We start from the raw sequence: 16,606 nt of genomic DNA on the forward strand, positions 1-16,606 counted from the left end.
GAACATTAAAACGTTAGAAGACAGAAGATTCTCAAGTATGCCTTAAAGAGGATTTTTCACACATATGCACATTACATTCTCACTGTAGAAAAAGATACTCAGTAGTAAACAAGTAAAAACATATTCCTGCATGGAAGAACTGTATGTTTGGATTCATTTGGGAGTATTTAGCAATTACCCAACTGACACTAATCTTGGTTCTCAAGTGAGTATCTCTGAAGTTTAATCAGCCTGACTCATTGGCAGTCTTAGTGAAAAAATGTGCATGTGAAGTATCAACTATAGTACTACATTGCTAGCATTTATGGTACCTTCAAAACTAGCTTTTTGTTAAACAGATATGAGAATGAGATACTCTGTAGTAGAATGGTTTAGTTAATGGGTGTTTCCATTCATGATTTTTGAAAATCAAACCATATACATCAGAACACAGCAAATGTAATTTTAAGACGGGCGGTGGGGGGGAAGAAAAAAGGCTATCCAGAATGTCAAATAGGAAAAACTGTAAATCAGCACTAAGATCAAGAATAAATGGAAGAAACAGGAATAATAGGAATGAAAATGTTCTTAAATAATTTCAAAAGACAGATGCATTTACAGAAAATTAAGTCATAAAATGTACTTATACCTTACAAAACTAACCAGAAATCTGAATTCCATTCCTCCTCCAAAACAAAAAAGATCAGACAAGATACTTCATGATTAGAAATATAATAGACTTTTTGGTTGCCACTTTAAAAAAAAAAAAAATCACCTGGGTGGTAAGAAACTCAAGGTTAAATCAATTAATACAGGCAAATAATAAGGTAAATATTATGATCTGCACACACCAAATGTGCAAACAGACACTACAACACACCATTCCCCTCCCAACAGAAAAATGACTTACTTAGAATCAATCAAGCTTTACAAAAAATAATTTTTAGTATTTCTTATGTCAAATGTGGATTTCCTCCTATTGGGGAAAGCGATTCCACAGAAAGAGTTTTCTAAAGAAAGTATTTTAAATAGAATAAAAAATAGGACAAAGTCTGTGTTACCTTTAGACCCAGGGGCCAAAGCAGCCCTTTTGATGGCATAGGTTTTGAGACAACGTTCAAAGGTATCATCCCAGAGAGCTACTACACCATCCTTTCCTCCAGTGACAAATCCCTGGGGGGGGTGGGGGGTGGGAGGGGGGAAATCACAAGTTATAATCAATTATTATCTTTCTTTACTTTTTCAGTGATTTCTGCCAATACTGAAAATGGATTATATACAACACTGTAATGCACAGAACTACAGATGTTAGAGATGAAAAGATCAGGAGCAACAAAATGACTGAATTCTCCCCCTGAGGAAGGCAGCACAGTTCTGTACAGTCCATGTACACAGACTGGATTTAAAAGTTCTAACCAATAAGCTTCTACCATACTAGAAAAATAATTTAACTGACACACTGAAATGTTTTTCTTGTTATTTAGTCTCAATATTCCTTTCGCATTTCACCTCATTACTCCAAGCCAAACTTAGTACCACTCACAAAAATTTGATTAGCGTTCAAATATATGCACATTTGTGCCATTCTGTCTTCAAAAATTATTTACAGCTATTTAATGAAGCAGCAGGTATACTTAATACTGAAATCATTAGTACCTTCCTTCAGAGAACTTAGTTCTTGCAATATGAATAACACATGCTTTGTCCAAAGCTACTATACTGAAACTCAAATATTAGAGGGTGGAGTAACTTGGTCTAACCTAGCAAAACACAAACATATACATAACTTCAAACATACAAGTAATCTAACCGGAACACCCATTTACGTTTAAGCACATGCTTAAAGGCTCTCCTGAGTCAAAAGAAGCTGAGAATGGGGAGAGAGTACTTAGTGATCTACAGATTGAATGCTTCTACTAGTAGACTGTAATTACAGCACAAAATAGTAAAAGTATGATCATCTTCCTCTCTCACAAGCTCACATATTCTGTTAAATTTATGGATGCTTAAATTAAAAAGTACTTTTACTTATCATAAGTTACTATTATTTCTTTAGTAAGAGCTCATGAAAACTACTGAATAAGATGTCACTGGACCACAAGGGTTTGAGAAACAGCATGCTACATAACAAGAATTAGAGACGTGCATAAAACACTATTTTGAATCTGGACCTCACAAGGCTTTTCTGTAACGGAAATAAAGCCATAGATTCCCAAGTTTGGGAAAGGCCTAACTTCATAGACTTTTTTGTCCAGACATCAAAAAACAATGAGCAGATTATTTACTTTTTCCAATGCGTGCATGCTGAACACAGGACCATCATGTGCTTTGACAGTTTTTATGAGAAACACATCTCTCCAAATACACACATCCCCCGTGGAAGTTCCAGAGAACGCCATCTCTTCAGTCCAGCCATATACCGCACACATCATTGTATCAGTTCTTCCCAATGCACCTATGCAGCCCTTTCTCCCAATTAGTCCTCCGCCTGGTTCAAACCAAAAACAAGTCATCAAATGTTTGCTTAGAATTATTTTCCAAAAACTATACAACCTTACCCAGAGCAACAAGTCCTTTTCTTCCGGTTCGCTCATGCTCCCCAAAAAATTGAGCCTGAGAAGAGTTCTCACAAAATAAAATTTTTGTATTATTTGGCATCTTTCAAGAAAAAAAACTTACTTTTAACTTACTACTTCAATCTGGATTTGAATATGCACATATACCCACGTAGACATACAAAGAGGAAGTGCATTTGTAAACTCGCTTCTAAACAAAAAAGTTAACGTCTACCACACAGCTCATAGAAATTCCTAATGAAATTAACTTGAAAGAAAAAAAAAAAAAAGTTTAAATCTTGACATCCCATCCTTTTCATGATAAGTTTTCAGTGAGAGGATTTCTAATTTTATTTTAGAGGTTTGCTATAGTGGCATCTGGATAACAGAAATTTTAAAATTCTTTAAAATACCATATCTAAAATTATTTGACAGGTATAACACATAGTAACTTCTGGCTAGAAAGTCAGATTTGTATTTTCACAATCCTCAGAGAAACTTCATGTGGTGTAACACAGAAGCCCCTCAGGATCTGACACTTCCTACTGTTCTCATACTTACAGAGGCAAGGTCTCTGAACCTCTGTGCCATCACTTGGCACTGATGAAAATTTAGTCCCCGGCATATACTTTGGTGTCACTTCTCACATCAAGTGCACCTGCTCTAGCGCAGATTTCAGAGACTTGGCATTTGTTAAGGTGCACTGATACTCTACTCCTCACATTAACACTGCTAAGTGTGTTTCACGGTGACTGCCTTGCCGGTGTGCCGTTGCAGTTTTGCACAGATGGGCTGTAGCATTAGAGAAATTTGATTCCTGCTGACTAAGCAATGCCAGAGAGAAAAGAGGCATTTTCGACAATTTTATTTCTTTATTCAAAAATCACCATCTCCAGGTTTTTATCATAGTTAAGATTTGTTTCTAAAGAATTTATAGTAATTTGTTCAGTAAATATTCTGACACACTTTGTCCTTTCTATAGATAGCAAGCACAATTGTTAATAATTTATATAGACTTCAACAGCTTGCTCTCAGGCAATCTTGATTAATTTCTGTTGGAGGCAGAACTGAGAAAACTAGTGTCATTTTTTTTGTCACAGACTTTTCTCTCCACAATTAATCTTTATCAGGGACTCAGGTGAGTTGATGTGCATAAATTCTGCATGAATAATTAGAACATTCTTAGCAGATAAGCTAGCCTTCTGTAGCACATGTGTCTTTATACACATTTTGAGGTGTGAAACAATGAAGTTCATGCTAATATCAGGGAATGGATTGTTCACTCTTCAAAATTTTTCAAGCAGATAAAGCAAGCTGCTTTATCTTGGTTTTTAATTGTCAAGTTCAACAGAGGTATCTAAACAAACAGGTCTCAGCTGGCACATGTATCCTCTTCAAGTACTTTGTCTAAATTTTTGTATGTGGATTTTTATAACCTTAAATTTATATTTGTGCCACTCTAACATACATGTTCTAAAGGTCCTTCTTCCAAAACTGTTCTATGATTTTAGAGCAGCTCTCTAACATTTTCAGATGTGCTATATTATTAAAGATATAAAAACAGACAGTAGGAAATCCAGGGTCCTTTCTACTTGTGTAGCTCTAGCTCCATGGCAAATTGATCTTAAAAAGAATTCCCACTACTGCCATAATGCCAATTAGTGTCATTTCTACTAGTGCAAAGCTAACTTAGAGAGATATACAGAGAAAACATTTGCCTTTAATGCATGAAACATACTGTAAGAGATGCAATATTTATACTTTAAGTAACAGAAAATGCTGTAATTCTGAAAAGTTTCCTTACCTGCTCTACGCCAGAATTTCATGTGTTTAATTCCAACTGTAATCAATTTATCAGGCATATAAGGATTAATCTTAACAACAAAAATCTTATCTTTGCTTCCCCTGAAATGCAAAGCAAAATATTTTAAATAAAAATGTAATTATTCATGCTTTTAAATAGGTTTTCATTTGGGGTTTTTTTTTGCTAATGTATACCTTCTCTATCTTGCTAACATTTACTTCCAAATCATTTACAATAATTTATTACGAGGAGGAAGAAAGCCAAAGAACTAACATACTGAGTCCTGTTCTATTTTCATTACCCTTCAGTTTCCAAAGCAGGTGAGTAATTATGTTACTTCAGAAATCCACTAGGTGGCATTTGCTTTGCAAACGAATATATATTTGCATTAAGTTTAGGCATATGACATTTAAACCTCTGACAGCTCATAGTGAAACTTTACATCTTTAAGTTGTAAATCTTATTTAAAAGTCTCTCATTTTGAAAATAAATTGCCATTCTCATCCACCTTTTAATTGATCTTTCTGTTTTTCTTCTTAGAGTAAAACATATGCTGCTATATCAATTTTAAATGGAAATTTCAGCTGTTTCTAAAAACATTGAAACCTGTTGTGTGTTTTAGATTTCTTACTATGCCTATAAAACCAACGCCTTCCTTCAGTCCTATAGTTTGAGAAACAGCTTTCAACTATGTTTGTTATCTATGCAAGGAAAGAAATGCTTACTAGTAGTATTTTTTTCTTTAAAATGCAGAAGAGCCTCTAATCCCTGATATTTGCTCCCTGTTCAAGAGTGGCAATAATCTTTTATCTTCTGTCATTTTCAGACCACTAAATGAACAAGTAGCAAAAAGCATGAACCAGTTTCTTTCCAAACTCACACTGTAATCTTCAAAGTATAGATGCTGCTCTCAAAAATTCTATTCAATTCTTCTGAGTAGGTAGGAGGAAAAACACTCCAGAAACTAAATCCAGTATAAACTGGTTAAAGTTTGATTAAAAAAAAAAAAATTAAGTGAGATTGGTGGGTTCAGAGAGTAGGAGGATTTAAAAAAAAAAAAAAAAAAAAAAAAAATCACATAAAAGGCAGACAAATGAAAGGCCCAAACCAGTATCTTCAGAGAAGCCAAGGTAACTGGGCTTCTGAATAAATAACCCAGAAGGAAGTACTCTTCTTTATCTATATCATCTATTCAGGATTTTCATCCTCAGTGGATAAGAAACTCAAAGCGTGTTTAAAAAGAAAATGAGAGTAAAAGCCACTGAAGAGCAATAATGAACTTCATGGATTGTCATGGTTTAACCCCAGCCAGCAACTAAGCACCACACAGCCGCTCGCTCACTCCTCCCCCCCACCCCAGTGGGATGGGGAGGAGAATCGAAAACAAGTAAAACTCGTGAGATGAGATAAGAACAGTTTAATAATTGAAATAAAAAATAAAATATAATAATAACAATAATAATAGTAGTAATGAAAAGGAAGATAACAAAAAGAGAGTGAAATATAACCCAAGAAGACAAGTGATGCACAATGCAACTGCTCACCACCCACTGACTGATGCTCAGCCAGTCCCCAAGCAGCGATCCACCCCTCCCGGCCAACTCCCCCCAGTTTATACACTGGGCATGATGTCATATGGTATGGAATATCCCTTTGGCCAGTTTGGGTCAGCTGTCCTGGCTGTGTCCCCTCCCAGCTTCTTGTGCCCCTCCAGCCTTCTTGCTGGCTGGGCATGAGAAGCTGAAAAATCCTTGACTTAGTATAAAGGCTACTTAGCAACAACTCAAACATCAGGGTGTTATCAACATTATTTTCCTACTAAATCCAAAACATAACACTATACCAGCTACTAGGAAGAAAATTAACTCTATCCCAGCCAAAACCAGCACATGGATAAAAAGGAAGTTGATACTTTTTAAATTGTATCTGCAGAGAATAATAAATCCCTTTCAAACCTACCTAGAACAATATTTAGAGTATACATACTGAATCCAGACAGAGTTGGGAAAAAACCACTCACATTACTACTCTATTTAAAGCAATAGATCCTTAGAAACAACAAAGTCAAAGGTTTCAAACATTAGAAATAAGATTCTCTCTTGTAGATTAAAACTCTAATTAATAAATGTATATGAAATAATCTGTGCAGAGTCAAAGAAACTTCCAAAATATTTAACCTTTGGAGGTTACTTCATCCAATTTCCTGTTTAAAGTAGAGCTAACTTCAAAGTTAGATCAGGCTACTCAGGACTCAGAAAGAAAAAGGAAAGAACCTTGAAGAAAAGAGAACTGAGCAAAACAACTGCAAACTACTATCCCAAGAAAGATGTGACCTCTGATGAAAAAGATCTGAAAAGCAGAGCATACATCACCATCTCTAGGAGGGCCAACAGAAGTGCATGGAGTAAGTTTTAAAGAAATTATTTCAGAACACATCAAATAAACGTAAATAAACTTCTTCTATGTCTTCTTTCTTCACCAGTTGAGCTGTCACTGTAATAATTCTTGTGGACTTTATCAGAGCTTCAGTTTTTTCGTCCAAAGTTTTAAGGCTGTGCTAAATGTTATCACCTGTATTACTTAAAGTGATAGAAACTGCTAATTTATTAGAGAACTATTATTCTTTAATGAATATATATTGCTTACCTTACTGCTGAAAGCTTTTCTCCTTTCTTCCAATCCCAGAGTACAATAGTGTGATTGTCATCTATTCCAACAGAAGCCAATCGTTTCCCATCCGCTAGAAAAATAAATTTACGATTAAGAGAGTAGACGGATAACATTACATTGCAATAATAAGAAACCACATTAAAGAATATTATAACTTCACAGCTATTATAAGAAGAATGTACAAACAGGTAAATAATCGTATGACGTGCTTAGAGGCACGTCTGTCATCTGTTTGCTTTTAAACTTCAGCGGTCAGTTGGATGGAGTTTAGGACTTTAAGTTACCCTGTCTAAAAACTGCTATTAGATCCTCTGTGTTTGTATCAAATCCTCTGTTCAGCTAGTTGCTGACATAGTTGGACAAAAACCTTCATCACAGGTTGTACTGTGAGAATTTTCTGTTCACTCTGAAAATCCCTATTCATTTCTAAACAGGAAAGCATTGAAGCAATACCATGAAGTTTAGGAAATATCCGTAAACTTAGGAATAGCGTGAAGTCTTTGAGAAGGTCTGACATGTATCCCACATCTACCTCCAAGAAAGAAGTTATTTGTGCTCACTCGTGATCAACGACTTTCTGACATGTATCCATCTTTGAAATTCCTATGCATCCATGCCAGAATTTGGGAAATGAGATTCACGTCTTGAAAAAGGAGAACCAAAGAAAGGTAAGAAACGAAGACCCCAAACTACTCATCTTTGTGATCATACATCTTCACTGTGAGGTTAGAGATCCTATTTAGTAAATCCAAACCATTAAAGAATGAATAGAAGCCAGTGGAGAAGAGGAAATTTAACATTGGTACAGGAATTCAATGTATGGGGTGCAAAAATGTCAAAAAATTTAACTGAAAGTCTCTTATGTTAGTATAAGGTAGAGAGAGAGGCTGGGTTTCTGCCCAGAACTTCATAACTGGACTTTCTGAACTTATCAGTGTGCTACTGCAGGATTTAATTTAACAAAATTGCCTTGCAGGATTTAATTTAACAAAAAAGTGCACACCTGACTAATTTGCTCAAAAATTTGCTTACACAATTGTAATGCAGACACAACACTCAAGATCTGTGCACCTGCCTCATACAACCAAAAGAAATTCCAAACTGATCAGCTCAGCTATTAGATGGCACAGAACCTGATCTTGCATTTCCTGATGTGTAAGACTCCACAGGAGCTCTTTTTAATGAATGATCACTTTAAGAGAGGCTCTCTCATTTGACATTGAACACTGGAGAATATTTTTAATGCAAAATCTTCAATGTAAAGGAATTCCCAATTGCTCATTAGAACGGATTAGCTTGTATTTTCATACAGAAACGGAAAATTGTATATAAAAAAATAAATAAATACTTATTACCTGAAAAATCAACAGCACAAACACCATACTGGTGATAGCCCTTTAATACTGAGAGTGGTTTTATTGTTTCTGTATCCCAAATGTGTATTGAGGAATCTCGACCAACCTGAAAGTATACATATTTATAACCATGGGTTTTTTTTCATTTCTCAGTTACTTCACACAGTTGTTTAAAAGTATAATATTGACAAATACTTTAAAAAGTATTTGAAAAAATTTACAGTGATAAAATTTTCCTAGTATTACTTCTGTCTGGCTAGTAGTACATTATTCCTTCTCCTGCTTTACAAATACCACTTCCCTGCTGGCTCTTTCTTCCCTTGAAAGAACTTAGGCACATTAATCACAATAACTAGAGTCCTCTTGGCGGTGGGGGGAAGCAAGCCCTTCATTGATTGCGCTGTGGCATATTTATTCCATCAATTCTCTATCAATCATTCCCTGTCTAAAAATAAAAGGTTATTTTTATTGCTAGTATGTAAGCTACTCTATGTTTGAGAAATCAAGGTGACTTCTCTTGCTTTCTGGTGTCATTACAAGTGCTTACAAGTCAGATTTTAATGCACTGATACCTGTGGAGTAAACTCCACTAGAATGGCACTAATGCAGGTAACTAGAACTTGGTAAGAAATGGAATATAGCTTATTCTTTTCAACTATGTACAAGCAATATTTACAAGATTATTTCCTATTCCAAAGGTTTTGCACCTCAGTACACAAAAAAGGGCTGCAAAACCAGAAGAACACTCTCCTGTGTTTAAGACCGGGGGCAGGACTCAAGAAAACTAGGATCTATTTCTGGTTTTGCCACAAACTTAGTATGTGATGTTTGCAAAGCTTTTTGTAATGTCCACTATCAGGAAAATCTGAACCAGTGTTGCATGGGGAATTTGATTACTGCATTACCTAATTTCTGCAGGTAATGTAGTACACAACAGTACATAATGTGTATCTATAAAACAGTATATAATGGAGTGTATCCTGTTGATAGCATAAGATATTTTAAAATATAGTAAATCCAGGCATATTTTTATTCATAGTCTTTACTACTCCAAAATTAAATAGAATCAATTCTCAGATTTAGGGCTTTAATCTCTAAACTGACCTGCAAATTTATGTTAATCTCAAACATTTTTACACAAATTAAGGGCATTATAAGCAAAAGTTTATTTCTATTAAAAATTTCAGTTCACATGTTCTCCAGTTTATTATATAATAACAACAACGAAAATAACAATAATAATAATTAAAAACCCCTGAAACATCAAATCAAACCTTCAAGTCCTGGTGTATAAACATTTATGGAAAGAGATGTTTGTCCAAAAACATGAGTGAAAAAAAATTTACCTAAAATTATTGTCTGGGAAAAGATAAAATGAAGTATTATAAATATTTCAGCAACATACATACCTGTGTTGCATGTACAAACAGTAAATAGTTTGGCTACAGGTGATAACCAAAACCATAATGCATGAAACTGAAATGCCAGAATGTAATAACAACTGCTAACTTTATGTTATGTAATAATACATTAATGTAATAATAACATAGCTAACTTCACAACTAAGATACTAAAAAAATACATTTTAATTGCACATTTCCTCCACTTGTTATCATGAAGAAGCAACATAATGCTGAAAAAATATATGAATCTATTCTTAAATAAAAAGGAGATTAAAAAAACCCCTATCAACTAAAGACTCTTATCAGAATTAATATAAAGAACTGGAAAAAACACTTATGTTGCAGGTTTTTTAACATGATTCCATCTGGAACAGAAATGCAGTCCTTTGCCTGAATAAATGTAGACTGGACTTCCTTCCTCCAAAACAGGCTTTTCTAAATTCAGTAGTAACAACTTCAGATTCTTATTGCAGATAAACACGGATCCTACCTGGCCTGTTGCCACATAGTCCTTTAAGGGATGAATAGCAAGGCAAAGAATATCATCATCATGACCTAGATAAAAGTGCTGTGTGTTCTGCTGTCGATTGTACACCACTCCCACTGCTGCAACATGGTATACAATTTCACCCGTCTGAGTGTAAAATAAATTGCTTCGACAGTCGTAACCTCTGTAACTAATTAAAGAAAAAAAGTTTGTTCATCAAGGTCATAACCATATATACTGAAACTTTGAGATAAAATTATGCAAGATGCATTTTGCACAGGTAAAAACTCAGAGTAGTTACCAATTACTGTTTCGGTGTTTTAAGATTATTAACGTATTTTCCCAAAGGAACACTAATTTATCAATTTCATTTACTATTCAGACATCAATACCACTAGCATTACTTTGAAGGTGGCTGCTATTTAACAGTTACTCTGCACAACTAGTTTAGAAGAGGAAGTAATAGGTAGTAATTTTTTCAGACTACATGGAGAATTCAGGCATGCAACATGTGATTAAATGACATAGCCAAAACGAATACTTTGGACATTTTCTCTCTGTTACTGCTTAAAAATCAGGCAGCAAAAGTTTCCACAAGAATGTGGACAACACAGATATCATAAAACTGAAAGCTTCTGGAAACCTGCTAACAGAAAACAAATGCATAAATTTTCTTCCAGATCAGTTTCTTTTTTGGAAGGAAAACCTGTCTCCCTTCTGTACTGATACAGCAACTGGCATGAGTAGGCCAATTCCCAACTGAGGTCTGTATGCACTATCACAGTATACACATTTCTTCCTAGGTGTGATTAAGATTCAGTACCCCATAAAAACAAAGGTGGCATTTTCAAAAAGGCTAGGGGTCCTACTTTCAGAAGTAATTTAAGAGGCTCAGAAACCTAAAAAACATTAAACAAACAAGCAAGTTTTAAATTAGTGTTTTTAACAATGCTATCCTTGGCAGCCAATGGAGATAACATTTAAAAATGCGTAACTTAAATTCATCCCTTCCTTTCTTCTGATATAAACAATACTCCATATACTCCTGACACATCCTGTTTCTATGCTATTAAATCCCCAGCTAACCTCTTTCTGTTCCTTTTTCTGTTCTTACAGATCTTCACTAAATCAACTTTTTAATTATTTTACAAAGATGCAGGCAAAATCTGGTTACGTTTATAAATATATAGTTAAATTTACAGGAAGGGAATGACACTTGAATGTGTTTGAACTGGCCATGAATTATCTTTATCTAGGGATCATAAGGTTGTACCTAAGCATTTTTGCACCCAACTTCTAACTGAACTAGTTGAAAAAAAGCCCTAAAGATGATCAGCAAGTCATTCTTGGCAAACAAAATAACTAAACTTTCACCATCAGCAACTGCAAACTAACAGAAATCTCTAATGTCTGTTATACTTCTCATGATACTAATTTCTTTGCTTAATTAAAAGCCTGTATCATCAGAACAAATTACATTATTTTTAAAAAGAAAACAAATGTAGGATCTTTTTGCAACAGTGCAGGTCTTTAAATTATCACAAAAGACAAAGATGCATCTGTACACATACCAATAAGTGTCATATACAAAACGAATGGGATAGCATTAAGACAATTACTGCATATGAGACATTTAAAAGGTTTAAATGACACAGAAATTATGCAGTCCAGACAGAAAAGTCTTTCATAAAATTATATATATACAAAGCTTTCTTTGCGTACACGCTGCAACCATATGCACTGGTCAAGTAATGAATCTTTAAGGCAGTTGGCCAACTTTAGCTTAATGAATACTATTCTGAAAACTCCAGCCATGGATCCATGTTCACAAATACTAGACCTATGCATTACTGGAAAACACCACAGCACATACCTGGAGTAGGTTTGAACACATTGTGTTTCTGTTGGCTCACCTACACTACACGCAACGGTACTAATGTCAGATCATATGTGATTAGAGAAAAATTGCTAAAATCATACTACAAAGTTTTTAAACAGACCAGCAGATGGTCCAGGTCCATTCCTCCCCAGATGTAGAACATTGCATTTCCCCTTTTTGAAGTTCACGAGATTCCTCCCTGCCCAGTTCTCTAGCCTGTCCAGGTCCCTCTCGATGGCAGCACAGCCATCTGGTGTACCAGCCACTCCTCCCAGTTTTGTATTGTCTGCGATACTGTGAATTCCAAAGCTGGGTCTCATTAGATCACAAAGCAAAGTTAACTTCTTAAACCAGCAAAAACTGTGATAGCACAGAAATAAAAGCTTTTAAGTAAGTCTCCCTCCAACCCACTGTTTAGATTGGTACTCACAGGCAGGTTCTTAACTTCAGGTTTGGTCCAGTCCAGCAACTTTTCAGTGTCTCCTGAGTTCCTGTCCCTTCAAGGTCTCTAGCAAAATCTCTCTCTTTCCATTCAGTTTGAGGCTCAGCTATATGTCTGCTCCCTGCTCTTCTCAAAGTGATCAAGAATTTAGACTCACAATACAGGTGCAGACTCTTCAGTCATGCTTTGCTCTCCCTCCACCCATAACCTTCACTAACAACTTCCCCCAGCAGCAACATGTGCGGATGTTTTGAAGCTGATTTCTGCCTGACCCAAAGTGCTGCCTGCTTGCCCTGCCTGGCTGCACCCTTCTTTGATGTCCAGCCCCTAGTTTTTAAAGGGACATAATATACAATGACCTACAGTAACTATGAAGAAAGAAAACAAAAATAACCTACCACAGGATGCAACATCAACAGTTTAAGGACATGACAACATTCAGTCAGGGGCAAGGATTACAAAGGCAGGCACAGTGCCAAAGAAGATATCTGGACCTCTCGTTGCTCAGACATCATTTTCCTGTGCTACACCCTGCACTGTGCTCTGTTAAAAATACTGGATTTCCTTTGCAAGTGCAGAATAATTTAAAAAATGCTGAATATGCATCCTAAATGAGAATATTTTAAAAAGCAGCTATGAAAATATGTATGCTGAAAGAAATAATGCTTTAGAAATACTGAACATTGAGCAATTTCTTACAAGCTTAGCAGTCACCTATAAAAGTAAAAAGCATTAAGACAGCAAAAGGGTCTCAGATCCTTCTACCTGCAACCCAGAAATTCAGAATTTTCCCAGGTCTTGTCATAACAATTGCCCATATACCCTAACTTAAGCATAGTGAAACTGAGTACGTTAATGCCATACATCACAGGACTACCCAAAACATCCAAAATGTACCTAGGATGCAGGAAAATAGTTCTTATTACTCATATCTCTAAATTTTTATGATCAGAAGTTTGGATTTTAGTTCACTTCCTCCAGTTATTAAAAAAAAAAAAAATAGGTGTACAATCAGTTGTTTACCATTAAAATGAAACCTATTTTGCCAAAATATCAAGCAGTGCAAACAAAGACATTTTGTAACCCAGTTAAACACATCTGGTCTTTCCCACATGCCAGTTTACTAACTCCCTGACTACATAGGTACTTTTCACCAGAAGGATAAAGTGACAGTCCAAGCAGAGATGAAAAGAAGCATGTTTCAGTGTAGAAGATTATTCCCTGAGAATATGCTACACAATTCCAAAGTACTTACATCTCCATATTATTAAACCAATTTAGAACTGAGATTATTAGCTAATCTCAGAAAAAGCACGAAGAGAAACAATTTCTTCACATGCAGAAAACAAAACAGAAGTAATTTACAAGGCATCTTGATTAGCAACTGGAAACTAAATAATAACGAAAGCAAGCTTTGCATCATAGTTACTGGATAATATGTAACAAGGCACAATAAACGCTGCATTCTGCAGTAGTTGATGTTTTCAAGTGGTCTTCAGCAACAGCTAATCAAACCATCAATCCAGGACTGATATTCAAGTTAATATGACAGTAACTTTCAGAAGATAGTTACCTCAATGCTACGTAGGAAAAAAATTTCGCCATTACCAAGGTTATGAAGAGCAGGGACTAGATTCAGTTTGAGATTAAGACATGTAAAGGTAGGTGTTCACATGTGTGTTAGATATATTAACACCTATATTTTAGTCAACAGTGTTCTAGTCAATACAGTCAATGGAACCTCCAGGGCTACTCAGCTGACCAACCAGTCAGCATTTAATTTCACTTAAGCCAAATCACTCCTTATGATCCACTGACTACTGACTGGATCTCCATTGACTGTGACTTAGATACACACATAAAACCACGTACTTTTAGGCACACAATTGTAAATTCTTTAACCTGAAGCTGGATCCTACCCACAATTGCAAGTTACACATCTATAGCCAACTAACGGGCAACTTCACAAGCAGTGTCCTCTCTGGGAAAAGAGTCAATGTCCATAGTTTGTCTGATGCTGTAAGAGTTTCAAAATTTCTATGTTACTCTTCAAAGTATATATGGGGAATTTCCGAATGTAGTGCAACCCTCCCCCAAAAAAATCTCCAGAAGAACCAAATGTCAAAATAAACATGGTTGAGGTCAGAGTCTTCAGCACAAATGTAGAGACATTTAAAAAAAAAACCAAAAAACCAAAACCAAAACCTTTCGCATGGCAATAGTGTTTCCTCAACAGGCCCCACTCATAGCCTACTCCCTTCAGATGCTATTTGTAGGTATTTGTAGCCCTCTGGTAGGAATCCATGCAAGGAGTCACAAGACTGTCATTTAAGAGCATGAGAAATCCCATGTCATCTTGAAACTGTAACCAAATTTCACCTTCTGATAAGGTCAGTTCAGTGAATATCCTGAAACTCAAACTAGATTTTGCTTAAATCCTTTGAATATTAAAAAAAATATATATCATTCTTGTGAGATCAGCAGCATAGCTTTGAGAGAATACAGGACCTAAGTATTATATTTGCATCCTTATTCCCTGCCAGCAAAAAAGAAAATATTATAAGCATTGAGTCTGAGAAAGGGGTTCCTCTAAATATCTCAAAAGATGTATCCTTTTTATGTTTCTGAACCACCACCACCACCACTGTCAAAGACATGGCAGAAAGAAAATACAGGAATAGTCAAAAAGAGGCCAAACTAGTACACCACTTCAATAACATGTTTCTGATCATGACTGCATCAGATCTCTTAGAGAAAGATGCACTTGAAGATTAACCTTTTAATAGAAGTTGCTTTCTCATCCGTATTAGTCAGTGGCTGGCTCACATACTCAGCATTATCGTTTTTATCCCCTTCCAAAACAGGATGTAACCAGAGGTTTAAAAGATTTCTTACAAGATATGAAGAGATTTTTAAAAGTTCATCTTTCAAGACAGTTGACAAATTCAAAACACAAAACCAACGTGCTCAAAAACAAAGAAAGAAAAAGGAGCTTCCTATTCCCCTAGTTCAAAAAAGCACTTTTTACACTTTCAAGGAACATCCAAGACATTTCCATTGCAGCTAAAGAAAAATGAAGCAAAGCAGACTTCCTGAATCAGAGAATATGCCTATTACTCACTTGGATGTGGGTCACTTTAAAGTTAACAGCCTGGACACTGAGAAAAATCTGTTGTTCAGCATGGATTCTTCATTAGTTTCCTTGATGCCCATTGGGTAACCAGACAGAACTCAACTGGACATTCTACTTCTGGTCATTCCTGGATATTCTGGTCAAGCTTCACTTCTGTTGTGAAGGAAATAACAATAATCCCAAAGATCCAGGGCCCTTGCTTGTGCTACATCTTCTTCAGGATCATTTGGTTTGATTCTTAGACCAAATTTTAAAGACTACATACAGCCACCTACCTTAATGCATTTGCTACACAGATATAAAAATCTTCAACTGAGGATTCTGGAGTGTCAAAAATAGAAATAAAAAAACAACTCTGTACCAAGCTTCCCAGTTGTCATTATTTCCAAAGCTATTCCTCAGACGCCATGTCTTCTACAGACAACATTGCTGAGTTGAACGATTAACTATTCTTAGACAATTAATTTATTAAGCATTCCATGTGGAGCCTTTCTAAAATTGTTTAAGTGTCATTATAAAGACAGACAGTATCAGTAACTTATCTGTGCATTTAGTTATCTCTAAAAAGAAGTTTTATTGCTGCAAAGAAGTATCTTTTGAAAGGAAAACACAATATTACCTGATTTCCAATGCCTTAATTTAATAAAAGCTTTGGTTTTGCTTTCTATCAAGGGAATTTATATTTCTGACCATTATTCTGATGTAGTTACATCTACTGCCAGTTTGCTTTAAAACACCACATCTTTGTTCTGATGAAAAAGTCTTCACTTATGAGGAGTTATGGGAGACTACCAATCCTAAAGATGAAATCATAAGATTTCAAGGATGCATCTGAAAGTCATTTTGTTACTCAAATTAGCACCAAAAAGAGAATGAAACTGAGTTTTAACACACTTACA

At 35.4% G+C, this 16,606-nt stretch overlaps 1 protein-coding gene across 5 annotated transcripts in view; it reads right to left on the reverse strand.

Annotated features, from left to right (window-relative positions):
• The window catches only part of EML5 (EMAP like 5), a 115,611-nt gene that overhangs the window by 47,063 nt on the left and 51,942 nt on the right, over positions 1–16,606 (reverse strand). For all 5 annotated transcript variants that reach the window (XM_050897795.1, XM_050897792.1, XM_050897793.1 and 2 more), the window contains exons 14-19: positions 10,257–10,443; positions 8,364–8,469; positions 6,985–7,078; positions 4,339–4,439; positions 2,265–2,467; positions 1,041–1,152 (exon numbers count right to left, since the gene is read on the reverse strand). In XM_050897795.1, coding sequence (XP_050753752.1) covers positions 1,041–1,152; positions 2,265–2,467; positions 4,339–4,439; positions 6,985–7,078; positions 8,364–8,469; positions 10,257–10,443 — 803 coding nt within the window. The remainder of the gene's footprint in view (positions 1–1,040; positions 1,153–2,264; positions 2,468–4,338; positions 4,440–6,984; positions 7,079–8,363; positions 8,470–10,256; positions 10,444–16,606) is intronic.

The sequence above is a fragment of the Gymnogyps californianus genome, chromosome 5 (genome assembly GCF_018139145.2).
Source record: "Gymnogyps californianus isolate 813 chromosome 5, ASM1813914v2, whole genome shotgun sequence".
Taxonomy (NCBI): domain Eukaryota; kingdom Metazoa; phylum Chordata; class Aves; order Accipitriformes; family Cathartidae; genus Gymnogyps; species Gymnogyps californianus.